The 14,284-nt window shown below is 36.2% G+C and overlaps 1 protein-coding gene across 2 annotated transcripts in view; it reads right to left on the minus strand.

Annotated features, from left to right (window-relative positions):
• NOVA1 (NOVA alternative splicing regulator 1) overlaps positions 1–13,652 on the minus strand; it is a 151,603-nt gene extending 137,951 nt beyond the window's left edge. For both annotated transcript variants that reach the window (XM_068946368.1, XM_068946367.1), the window contains exons 1-2: positions 13,516–13,652; positions 11,484–11,627 (exon numbers count right to left, since the gene is read on the minus strand). In XM_068946368.1, the coding sequence (XP_068802469.1) occupies positions 11,484–11,627; positions 13,516–13,651 (280 nt within the window). In that variant the 5' untranslated portion in view covers position 13,652. The remainder of the gene's footprint in view (positions 1–11,483; positions 11,628–13,515) is intronic.
• Positions 13,653–14,284: the final 632 nt, after the last annotated feature.

Genomic DNA, 14,284 nt, shown 5'->3' on the forward strand with positions numbered 1-14,284 from the left:
GATAAAATGTATCTTTCTAAGGATATGTAGCATTTCTAAAATGGCCTGTCCTGCAAGATTCCTCAGTTTCCCCTGAGGAAGGGGTAACTGTAGGGGATATCCCACAGCCTGAGGTAGATGACACCAGCAAGCTATTTCTACCCAGAGGATCTACACTTAACTTTTTTCCTATCCAAGAAGAAAAACTGTCCTTTCTTCTAAGGAAGGGAAAAAGAAATGGGAAATTATAAACCCATCAGAATGAAGCATTTAAATGCTATGTGAAAACTGCTACACTCTAAAGGGGATTAACCCAACAGGACCTGTTTCAAGCAGAGTGAAACTTTAAAAATGAGTGAAGCTTCAATATGGAGAGATAAAGTCACTCAAACACCCAAAGGTATCTTGGTCTTTCCCTCTACACAGAGGGTCACCTACATAGATTCCAGAACACCTGTTGATCTGAATTCACATTATTTCTGTCACATATATCTGTTCCTTTACATACTGAGACCACCTCACATAAGATATGCCACTGCTCTCTCTTGATTTGCCAATAAACTGTATTACAATTCAGTAGATATATACTAACAGCATTTTTTTTCCTTAGTCTTCATTTCAAAATTACATTTCTAGAGCTTGGTGCACTACAAAGATGAAATTTACATTAGTTCCTAGTTCCTAAGACATTCTTAATTTTAAGTACACATGTGTGGACTTGAATATCAGAGAGTAATTATCAGCTTATCTGTACCCCCTAAATAAGCATGCAATATGAAAACCTCATCATAAAAATGATGTTACTCATATATAAAACACCCTACCTGCCCTCAGACCCTTAAACCCTACTGTACCCTTAGTTCTACCTTCATGGAATCTTTGGCAGGGAAAAAAAAATCCATGTTAAGACACTGCCATGTTCAACTACAGAAAGCATTACAAACACCTGTTCTCATCTCCTATGCAATAACAACGTTTTACAGAAAAAAAACCTCAAGAGCCTGTTTAACCGTATGCATATTTTTAGGAAAAGGTCATTAAATTTTAACTGAAAGGCCAGTAATAAAAATACCACAACCCTTAGTAAATTATTGCCATCATTTTCAAAAGTTTGCATTGGGAGAAATAAGGCACCCAAATGAGGACTGGCCATGCTGGTAAAAAGCCAAATTCTTTAAAGATAAATACATAAATAATAAAAAAGTCAATGATTTTTCAGCTAGCCATTATAAAGCTGCCAAAATTCATAAACATGTAGTAATTTACAAAGAAAAATGTACAAAAAGGGATTTTGCACAAGATAAAACCTTGCAAGTTCCTGGGCTCGCCAAGAAAGAAAGCACAGTAGTCACCTAGGCACATTAATAAATTGTTCCATCCAAAAGGACAAATAAATGGATGAACAACTACGGAATTATTTTTATTTCAAGCATGAGCATGTACGATGAAGAAAAGAGAAATCTCAAGGGACTTATTTTATAATTAAAACTGACTATATTTTGTGCCCATCTTACCTGTGGCATCCTCCAAATCAGAAAGTGCTATGCTACCAAAGTGTGAAGAATAGAACCGGTTCTCAACATCAAAACCTACATGTTGTTAACAAGTGAGAACTATCAAAATTCTGAGTTTAACTCACCAGAAAAGATGGTGATATAGAAACAGAAGAATAATTAGTTACTAATCAATAAATTACCATTTTAAAAACAAAAATAAACTAGGAATAGATATATTATTCCATTCAAATGCTGACCTTGCTACTCCATATACCCTGTACGTATCCAAGACTGGCAGGTTATTAGAAAAATCTGCATGGACTTTTTTATTTAAGGGACAGGAAACGTAAGGGATGACAATTACAGCCAGCCATTATACTGAATCTCTCAAAAATATACAAGACTAGTGCTCTGAGGCTAACGTCATTACACGTTAATTTCTACACACACTTAAAAATACTGTTTTTAACACCTTAACTGACTTAAAATCTGGCTATCTGAGGAACACTTTGCTTTCTTCTTCTAAATAGAAGTTATTCAGGAAAAGAACTTATTTTGAACTCAAGAAAAATGAAGAGCTGCCACCAGGCAAGACATCTTCCCTTTTTAAAGGTCGTTTCCTGCCAAATTCTAAAAGTTCACTTTTCACATACAATTGTTCCATCTTTGTTCCAACTATCTAGAATCAATTCGTTATAAAAAAGTATTTTACCTATTAAATGTATCATGTTGGCACATACTAGAACAGCTAGCCCTAGAGGTAGATGCATATAGAACTAGAACGCAGCATATGAAATTCTAATTATTGTTAAAAGCAGTGCAAATACTAGATGAGCACTTGGCATTATTACCAACCTAAATAAAAACTTATATTCCTGAAGAACATCTTTCTAAAGTTGACACTTTTTTTTTAAACACTATTTCACCATGCTAGAAATTGAGGAAGAGTAATTCAACAACAACTAGTAGACATGAAAGTGTGCTACACTGCACAGTAAAAGACTCAGAAGTTAGGAAGTGATACAATTATATTGAGTTTCTTGTGAATCCAATTTTTATTTTAGATTGACAGAGTCGCCAAGTGTCCACCTAATACAGTAAGTAGAAGACACACAAACAAGAAAGTGTGCACACACGCATGCAAGATGGAAAATAAACCCCATACATACTTTGTCCAGCTACCCATTACAATAAACCAGTAACTTATTTTTATAAAGCTTTAAGGCATCCAGTAGCAGCATTTTGTTGCAGACCTTTGAAAATCAGCCCAGACAGAATGCCAGAAGTGTCTCTCTGTTCTATAGAATTTCTCTTCATATCCAGTCTTATAAACTGCTAAGTAACACCTATTTCCCTTTTCTTTTTTATGTTCCTCAGGAAAACTGTTGATAGGCTGCCAGATTACAACCAAACATAAGTATTCCATAATTCCAGCTCAATGCTGCTGCCAAAACTGCAACCACTGCAGCACCTGAATTGCTGCTGCTTCTACACACTATTGTAGATACACTCAGGAAATGCCAGATTACAGATGGGGACAAAATGTAAACCTCAGCTAGACCAAGCTCCAATTTGGCATATGGCCCAACTGGACTTCTCTCCTCCCCCTTCCCTCCAAGCCATTCACTGCCCTACTCCTTGGTAACTACGAGACCTGATAGAGTTTAATTCTATTGCATTCTGGATGCTCGGTGCAGCCAACTGAACGGATACATGTCATTTCCTACTTTTTCAGTACATGATTTTACATAAGTATTTTCAGTAACATGTTATAAAGACGCCATAGCTAAATTCAGTTAGCTATTTGTATTTTCTCACCTACAGTTTAAAGAGCAGAGTTTAGAACATAATAGGAAGATGTTAAATTGCTGCTGCCTCTGATTATCTGATTCTCTAGAGAGAATTTTTCCCCCATATTGTAAAGAAAGAATCTTTCAAAAGAACTGAAGCCACTATTTGAAAATAAAATAAAATACATGTACATACAAATCTTCCAAGAGCTTTGGAGGTGCGCACTATGGTTCTTGAGTCAAGCAAACAGGTGCCACTCTATGAAGTGGGGGAAAATAGTATAAATGTGTGAAGCTCTTTATGTGGGAAATTACAAGAGTTAAATGGCACTGAGCAAGGCACAAAAAAGTGCTTTTAAAATAGAAACAAGGGAACATGCAGAGAACCTCAGTATCTAATTTAATTAATGATTGAGAATGCAAAGGCTCCAACTGGTGAAACATTAGCAGCAGCCATGAATTTCACTGTAGTTCTGTATAACAAGTAATCTTACCTGAGTGATTCTCAAAAAAATGTCAACACATCGATTGTATTTTTCATCTGATCCTGTCAATGCTGAGATGACAGGCCCTGCAGGATGCAGTGAGAGATCAATGATGAAAAACAGATGTTTAGTCTTTTCACAATCCAAACCTACAAGACCAGGCAAATATGAAATTCTGTCTGAGATTTACGCTTCCTTACATCTAACAAGCCCCAGTCTTACATAATCACTTTCATATACATAAACTGCCAACTATATTCCTTCGCACTTAGAAGGGACTAAAACACTGGACCCTCAAATTATTCATATTACCAACATAAAACTTTAAACTTGGTCCCTAACAAGCGTGCACTGTTCTTTCAAGTGCTATTTGGTCACATAGCTAGCTATTTATATCAGCTACTTTATACATCAACATATGTACTCCGTGGTCTTTCCTAAAGGAGGCCTAATTTTGCCCACCAATTACACAGAACACTTAAACCTTACATGAAGTGCTATTCAGAAGTCAAGTCAAGAAGAGCAATGCACAGATATGCTGCACACAACTAGTTCAAGTGAAGAGTGATAAATTCATATGAAAAAGTTAAAAAGGCATGTTAGCATTGTACAGTTGGGAGCTGCCTGACTTCCACATACTTACTTCCAAACATTGTCTTAAACTAATATTTCAATCAGACCAGTTATATACTTCCAAATGGAGTTTAGAGCTTGGATATAATCAATCATAATTTAATATTAGGTAATCACCAAACAGATGCAATCACAATTAATGGCCAAATATGTGTTACAGGAAAAACAATATTGAGTATGATACAGTAAAAACAAGCTAAAATGGGGAAAATTTTAGATAATGACATTTTATTAGCTATTAGAAATATTTAATATTTCTATTAAAAATTAGTGTAAGTAAATGCAAAGTATCATGACAACCATTTATTTTCTTAAGGAAAATATAAGCAATGTAATTAACCCCTACAATGCTATGAATAATCACAATTTGCAACATGGATACCTCAGATAACAACATAAAAATAGAATGGAATAGAAGCTTACAAAATAGTAACGTAACACTTAAAAGATCTCTCGTCTAAATTTTGTTTAGATATTTCCTTTAGGGGATGGAAAAACAGAACGGCGCTGAATAACAAGAAGAATACAAGCAATTGGATAAGTTTCCTAAAGCTGTGCCATGCAAGCAAGGCGAAGATAGTACTATCTCCACAGTCAAGTAAATTAACAGACTTGCACACATACAGATCACACATTTATTCTGCCAAATAAATGAATTCCACTTTTACACATTTCCATGTTAATGCATATCTTTAAAAGAATCACAAGACTGAGCTAACCTGCATAAGCACCTAACATCGCATTACACAGCTTACTGTGCTACACTACAAATTCATACAAAACACAAATGTAAAAGGATTGTTTAAAGTGAAACAGAAGTATGGATAATTTTCTATTAAGCATTTAACTTAATTTGCTCTCCTCCAATTCCATTTGCTTGAACAATATGGCCATTTTCATTTACAGACAACTACATTTGTTGTCAGAATAAACACAAATATTTTTTGCTAAGTCCATTATAAGAGTGATATTTATAAATCATGTCTATTAGCTTCATTATTTCACAGATACATTTGATAAACAGCAAAAATATATTAGTTTTAAATTAATGTACATTAAGAATTTTATGCCAGTGTCAAACAAATCCGATCACAAAACCAAAAGGCCTACCTAGAAATATGATCATCAATAAGACTCAAAAAACCAGCCTTTCCATTTCTGGTATGTATTGCGTTTTATACGATGACACTGCAGCCTCTGAGGGTCAGATTAATTAAGATCAACAGCAGCTGCAGTGCAACGTGAGAAGCACACTGCCACAGCTCTCGCTGGTCCAGCCCAATTACCTGCAGCATTCCAACACTGGACAACTGACAACTACCACGCTTTCTTTATCAAGCCATTAACTCCCACTGGTCTACTGATAAATGTTAAAAACAAACTAACCTCTTCTTAAGACGGACTGCAATGCTGACTGCACCTGCTGCGAGCTGCAATGATGAATCCCAGAGAGATGTTTGTCAGTCAGATCTCTACAGATGTTGCTTAACTTTATGCTACAGCTGTATCCAAAGATGGAAATAAGAGAGTAATCATGCACAAACCCTCCTCCCAAAACCCTCTAAGCTGTTTCTAATAGCTAGTCAGACAAATTTGCTAAAGCTAAGGTTTTCTTTCAACTACTGATCACAGATCAAATTAAATTCTGTGGACAACTACAGAGAGCAGTATCTTAGTTGATGCAATTAATTAATGAAGAAACAAGAGCACTAAGATTCTTTGAAAAAGGTATCACATTATAGATCGCATCCATTTTAAAAAAAGTAAAAGTATCTTTTACTGCACAAGGGAGAAGAGAAAAACAATTAAGAGATTCAGAATTTCCCTAATTACATTTTTAAAATATTAGATCCAAGACCTATCTTATGAAGAACATCCATTAAAACTTTAATCTTCCTGAAAAATATCATCAAACTATTATATGGAAATTTTAAACTCTGTGACAGAGGAAATATTTAAAACTGTCAGTTTACATAGACTTATGCTCTTTTTCTTTAAAAAAAAAAAAAAAGCATAAGTCCAGAAAATAGATATTCTCCATTAATATTCACTTACAGAGATCTCAACTTCATAAAAAACAAATACCTAATACTGTCACTAGAAGTGCCTTCATCTACATATAAGCTTTCTAATCTATTGAGCATCACTTTTTTTTCTCTCCAATTACACTCAAAATCACAAGAACAAAGTTGAAAATTATGGAATGCAGCATTTCCTTGTAATGACTACAGCCATGTTCATTTTCTTCCTTATTTTGTCAAACAAGTGCACATATAGTTAGACTGTATCAGTTACTAAAGTCAAACTAACCATTCCCACTATATCACGAGTTGTTTTAAACCTTTCTTATTCGAGAGATAGAATACTTTCTTGCAAATCAAAGCCTTTTACTAGGTAAAAGTTCACCCATTCACACAAATAAGTTCGTATGGTAGAAGAAACTGGTGCAAAACTTCTACTGAAATTTCTTTTTAAAATTGCTCTAAAATTTCCAAATGAGAAGCTGCTAAGTAATAGTACACTAGGTGAATTAGATTTGTAACAATCTCAAGATCATACCCAGTACATATTCAGTGGCAGCTTCCTTTTAAATGTAAAGTATTAAGGATCTGCTAGCTAACAAGCTAATTTTTTTTTATTCTGTTCCAGTAACTAAGCAACTGACAACTGTCCAACTGAGAATTATCTCTCTGAACAGCTGGCAATCAACACTTGGTTGGTTGTTTTTTTTTTTTTTTTTAAACTAGTAAAAAGACCAAAAAATACAGCTATTTTATAAACCTATGCCATTCTAAAGGTTCTTCTTCAGGAATCTCTGCTCACACAAGTAGTCATTTCCCCAGTTCCTTTATCCTCAATGTTACTTCTATAAGTAAATGTTTACAAGAGAATCTGAAAAGCTTAAATTTACATGTATGAAGTCTTTAGTTAGCTATTGGCAACACTTGAGAAAAAAACTGAAAGTATCGAGTGAGATTTATTTATGTATGACAAACCATCTTCAAGAAACCATGACAACAGAGAGAGAATTTTTTTTCTTCCACAACTCAAAAAGTAGTATTTCACCTCAGCATTATTTCAAGTGTTGATTTTTAAAACATCGATTCCTCTTCCCATGAGACTTTGGATTATTTTAAAGAGTTAGAAAATGATATATGACACTTCTTTTATTATATAAAGGGAAAAATATTGGTGAGCCAAGCTTGATACATTACACCTTCACCTTACCTTCAGAGTTTAATATGAGCAATGAAGCTAGAAAGTGGATTTATTAATTTTAAATCCCTGTAAAGCTGTGTTATTATACAATCAATATATTTGAAAGGTTTTTAAGAGTCAGAATAAGATACTTTTCAAAAGGACACCTGCACAAAGATTACCTAGATGGTCTTCCATAATTCATGAATGTTTTGGAAAAAAATCTGATATTCAAACTCAAGAAAAACATCTCAAATGGTAGTCAGTTGGTAAAAATATATTACAGCCACACAACGCTTTATATGCTCTCTGATTGGGGTAGGGGAGGAACCCTCTCCCCCTTTTGTATTCTCCAAACATTTAAATGATTTCTGATTAGAAATCTATTATAAAGCCAAAACCGCTAGTCTTTTGTTAAAAGCAATAAAACTTTATCGCCATTTAATTGTGTTTATTAATCTCTGTTCTTAATATGATCTAATTTAAGTACATATATGACTTCATATTCCAATAAATTGAAAAACACTGACCGAGCTCAAATTCACTCAAGCACCAGGTTCAGACCAGGCAAGATCCTGTTGCAAGATAAACAACATGATGCGATGTAGCATAATTTTGCGCACGCGCGTGTCTGTGTGTGTATGTGTGAGAGAGAGAGACAGACAGACAGAAACAGAGACACAGAGACAGCACACACGGGCAAGCATTCGCAATGGAAAAAAATATATGTACCCAGAGTAGTTTTCAGTCCAGTGCTCACTATAATTCAGAATGGAGAAACAGATAAGACAATGAGAGCTTAATACAACAAAGATATGTTAACTACTGACTCTTACTATATTATTTGAAATAAAACCATACATGAAAAATAGCTTCACAGAATGGTCACTTTCCTTATGACACTCACTTCATTAACATTAATAGTAGCATGCTATGTCAGTATTTAAATTTTGGACCACAACCTGCTTTCCAAAATACACCCTAACCTTCTCTGCAGAAAAGATCCGCCCCTAATATTTTAAATGTAGGGCATATTTTGCCAGTTTAATTTCGGTTCCATTAATCTAGAGGGACAAGCCTGAACAGAAAAGAATCCAGAATAGACTAAGCAAAATAATCAAAGTCAAGTAGCAGAAGTCCAGACAATTAGAAATATTCACCTGGTAACCTGAAAAGAAAACAATGAATTGTACACTGAAAAAGTAAGACTGTAGTATACTACAGTAACGTATTTATGTATTGCTTCCTACTGTGTTTATTCGGTGAAAAGCAATGCTTTTTTCCTTCAATTTCCTGTAATTAGAGCTGCCACATAATTCTTCAGTAATTATGTCACCTTTAGATGCACAAAAACAATAATTCCAAGAGAAATCAGTCTACATATTGAACCCCTATATCACAGAAAATTAATAGATCACAGAAATTACTCACAACTGCTGCATTACAACCAACTTTGTTCTTTTCAACCAGCAACTTACTCAGACTACACTAAAACTTGTTGGAATGGCAAAAAAGTTTCATAGAAACTTCAATGAGAGAATAATCCACAATGAAATGTACATTAAAACCATTTATAATCACAAGCATAAAGAGCACGGACTAAGAAATTTCTATTCGAAAATTCGAATAATTATTTTAGAAACATCATAATAAAAATAAGCCAAAACTTTGTATTTGTTATTTCACAAGGTTTGTATTCCCTAATGCTACATGAGCATGAGCATCTGGAAGAAACCCAAAAGTCATCAGCTTAGGGAATGCCAGGACCTCAGAAAATTACACAGGCTCGTGGTCAAATGCAAACAGCAAGGCTAACAACAGCTAGTTACACTAGAATCCGTTTGTCATAATGCTACCTGCTGAAGCGTGGAACAGATATCATTCCAACTTTCTTAAATCATTAATTTTCTAAATGACACAATATGGCTGCAAATTCAAAACTGCATAAAGTCAAACTGGAACTTCATCTGCACCTGTTACAGTGGAACTGCATGAGTCTTGCTGCCATAGTTATTTATATTATTACTATTGATTTTAAAAAGGAATCTGTTCATGTCACAAGCATTCCTACTCATATCATTCCAGTTTACTAATTTTTATTTTCCAAAGGATCCTGTGATGCTACTGCTATATCTTTACAATTTGCTACACAAAAAAATACGTAATTCTAATTTAATCAAAAAACAGAAGAACTATGTTAGAGCACTGAACAAAAGATCTAATCTTTGGAGTGTCCTTTCCAACTGAGTGTAAATAAATTATAGTTAAATGAAAAGGCATGTAATTTGGTATTTGGAATATCCTTCATAAACACCAATTTTCTGTAACATCCTTGCACATCTGATACCACCTCATGTATAATGCAAAAAATCTATTTCATTTTCTTCTATTGACAGTGAATTTAATTTACTATTGCAGCTCTTTTCTCAGATTATGTTATTAATTCTGCAATCAAGCTCTTTTGAATGCTTTTATTTCTTCCAAGAGTTTTCACAATTCTACATTGATTTTTTTTCCACCCTAATATACCTTTCAAAATAAAGGACCATGTTTTCTAACTTTCTCAAAGGGGAAAAAAAGTAAAAATAAAGAAAAAGAAAAATTAAAGGAAAAAGAAACTCAAAAAGATAAGCATCAGTTCTTAAGCAACATCTTTCAATAGAAAAAACTACATGCATCATTTTAACCTGCAACATTTAAGTGTTATAAACCGCTTTCATAAGAGTTGCACAACAGGTGCATTAAAATTTCCATATCAAAACTGCCATTTTAAATAGACTACAGCTACTTCTCTATTGGTAAAAAAAAAAAAAAATCCACCTATGCCTGACACTAAAGTTAGAAAACAGGAAAGCTAAAGTGTTCTGCTTACATCCACACCAACTGTCTTCGCTACTTCACAGAATTCAGTCATCCTGCTAAACTAGAACAAATGCAAAGCAGCTCTGCTTCTTTCAACAGAAGAGATTCAGTAGTATGCCGTCAATTCAGTTCTATATCACCAGCTATTCTTCAAAATATCAGGATCAAAACACCAAAAAAGTGTTAGCTCTGTTATAAATTTGCATCAATTAAAAAAAGTCCTCTAGAACAAAGTTCAATTATAAAATGTTAATTTGTTAATCTTTAGGGAGAAAAAAAAGATCACTCCGTCACAGAAGCTAAAATATTGGATATCATTATTTCAGATCTCCTCTTACGAAATTTTATAATGCAGAAATATTAAATCAGATATTATTGCAATATGCAATTATTAACAACTGTATTTTTGTGCAAGAAGCAAGTTTTTATAAAAATACGCTCATGTCTTTATTCATCCAAAGTATTTCATTTTTATAACAGAGTTTTCTTTCACCATCATGATAAACACAATATAAAGAAAATCTGAAGAGCAGCACTTGTCCTCTTTACTTCACTCCAGAGCCAGTGAACAAAGCAATGAAGCAGAAAGAAGGTACATAATGGATTTAAAGTAAATGGCCCATTCTTTAAGAAAGCAGCCTCTCATTTTTACTTGTTCTAGCTTAATTGTCATTACAATGTCTAGAAACTTCAAAAGGACAATTATTTTAACACCAGCTGTCAAGTTGGTTCTGTAAAACTACATTTTTTAACTAAAAAAAAGGAAGCAATCAGAAAATGTTAATAAAATATTTTCTTGCAGAAACATTGTAAACATCTTTAACCATATTTTAGTCATTAGATTACTAGATACCAGTCCATTGCATACAGTAACTAAGACAGAATATATATATTCACTGTTACACTTTGTAATACACTTTTCTGCTAAATATTGCTTCCAACTGCACTGGATGCTTACTTTTCAATGCTAGAAACACTCTGACATGTGCATATTTCCCTTGGGATTTAAAAATAAAGAATTGGCTAATTTTTGCACCTACCTGGGTAAAAATCTTTGGATTTAGACAGCTTGATGGTGGCCCCAGTCTCTTTCTGCAACTGAACAATTGTTTGTCCTCCCTTCCCAATTATAGATCCAGCAGCATAACTAGGTATGAGGACCTTTAGAAAATATTGGCCATCCTCTGAAAAATTGAGATATGCATGGTTAAGTTGGTTTACAAACTTTTATTTTTCCTTCCCAGACCCACAAAATAAATAAAATATTACATTTTTAAACTCGCCAGTAATTCATGCATCCACATCTAACCAGTTGCGTCATTTTACAATACGTTTGGACTATGTCTTTGCCATTTTAAAATATATACATATTTATTCTAGAGAATCCATATATATTCCTTAATTCCATAAAAGAAAGAGAACAAAATCTAGAATATATATTTCAGAAAGTGGAATTCTTCCAATTCTTCTGATGGTAACCACAGCACACCAAAATGAACAGACCCCTTTAAAAAAAATAAAGCCCTGCACAAAAACGTGCCTAGTGACAACTACAACCTTGCTTGAAAATAAAGCAAAAGAAATGCCAAAACTAAGAAGGAATGAATAGTAAATACTGATGGGCTATTTGTTTGTCATTAGCAAACACATGAGAATAGCAATTAGCTATTGCCTGCATTCTTCTTAAGTGAGCAAAACAACTACTCTGCTACCAAATAACCCACCCAAAATGTGGGGTTTTATTCCAAGCATTTCAGCCACTGCCAAGAAAACAACTCAACATGGTGCGGAAGGAATCACTTGCCTAAGTAATCCTGATGTATTCCTTTAGCACTTCTTAAGCGACAATGATCTCTTTTAAGCTCATTAATTAAAGGATATTAAGAAGAATTTTTCCCAATTGATCAAAAGCCTAAGACACTTATTTTAAATACACTTAAAAGGTGAGAGAGAGCCGATGGCAGTCCTTTACCCATCACTAGTGTTAAAGCACACAATCAGATATATATCATGTATCTGTGTGTATATATATATACATACATATATATATATATGCACACACACACAATGAATGAACAAAGAGGATTCCCAGTCTCAGTCCACAACTGAACAATTGTCCGTGCTCTCATCCCAGTTCTAAATCCAGCTACGTTGAAGTCTAAGAAACCTTCAGTAACTGGCTTGAAAAAGTGCAAGACAATAAGGGTAGGTTGATTCCCAGACTTCTGTTCTCCTCAGTAATTAAGGTAATGTCCTATTTTGTTTAATATCAACACTTTTATCATGAAGCCTATTTTACAAAGTTTTTCTTTTTTAAACAAAAGGGCAGATGCCAGTTCACCTCACTTGTCTTATTCAAGACTATAAGCACCGTAAGAAGTGCCTATGTGTCACAATAGTGCCTATCCGTATTAACGTAACTGGCTGTACAACGTACTATATATAGTTAGACTGCTGCTCTTCACATTGGACAAATAAATTCACCTCTGCCTCGGTGCATTGTTATGATGATTCCAGTGTAAATGAACAGAGGAGATGCTGGTCCCGTTATAACTCATCTCATCCAGGAAGAGCAGGATGTTAACTAACAAGTCCCCGCACCAGAGAGACAACTCCCCCCTCCACCAGCCACCCCTCAGCCCCGACAAGACAAATCAATGCCGTATATACGCTGACAATAGAAGTGAGGCCAAGGAAAAGGAAAACACAGGGCAAGACTGAAATTCAACTTGTGACCCAGAGGATGTGAAAGGAGGAAAGTGCGTTTACCGTTCTCCTTCCAGCTGCCATTTATTTTAGCCAATTGTTAAATGGACAGAGAAGATATCTGGGCTGCAGAAGCCCCTTGTGCTCCTTCCTAGTCTCTGTGGGGTCAAGGCTGTGCAGCCCCAGCGTGGATATTAAATAAAAAGACCGGTAGATGCTGAAAACCGACGCCATTTTGATGAATGATAACATTAGAGAAATGGGAATGTTTGGGGAGAAGAGGGGGAGGCAGGCAGGTAGGGAAGAAGAGGTGGGTGGGTTGGGCGGGTGGGGGGGGGGAGCGCGGATGACAGAGGATATACCCACCGCCCGTGTTGGTCCTCTTGGTGCTGCCGGCTTCAGGGGGGGCTTCAAGCGGTCTTTTCCGGGAGTCCGGCGGGTCCAGGTCTATGGGAACCCCGGTGTGGGTCCCGTTCTGCTGGATGGGAGCTGCCGCCATCATGTTTGCTGCTGCTCGGAGGAGAATTGTCTCTTCCTTTCTGTGGTGGGGGGGCAGGGAGGGAAGGGGGGGAAGGAGGAGGAGGAGGAGGAGGAGGAAGAAGGGGGAGGAGGGGAGGGGGCTCGTCCCGTTCTCTTGTCCTTTTCGAAAACGTAGGGCTAAGCTCGGGATTGTCGAGGATGCTCCGCGCGTTGTTTATCTGGCACCCGGGGGGGGGAGGGAAAGGAAAGGAGGGAGGGAAACAGGCAGGACTGGGCTGGAGGAGCAGCTGCAGTGCAGTGTCAGGAGGAGATGAGAAGGGAGACAGGGGAATGAGGGGGGCGAGAGAGGGAAGAGAAAGGGGAGAGAGGAGGAGGGGGAAGAGTGAAAGAGTGAGACAGGAGGAGGAGAGGACGGAGTGAGTGGGAGAGGAGAGGAGGGGAGAGAGTGAGTGGGAGAGGAGAGGAGGGGAGAGAGAATGAGTGAGACAGAGAGGGAGGGGGAAAAGAGGGAGGGAGGGAGCGAGCGATGTAGATGGTGGGCGAGTGAGCGGGTGGGAGAGGATTCGCGCTGCCTCCGTGCCCCCTTCAGTCCCTGCCTGCTCTAGTGCTGTGCCTGGCGCTGGCACGGCTCGGCTGCCCGCTGCTCTCGGTCCCT

Source organism: Struthio camelus, chromosome 5 (assembly GCF_040807025.1).
Source record: "Struthio camelus isolate bStrCam1 chromosome 5, bStrCam1.hap1, whole genome shotgun sequence".
NCBI classification, from domain to species: domain Eukaryota; kingdom Metazoa; phylum Chordata; class Aves; order Struthioniformes; family Struthionidae; genus Struthio; species Struthio camelus.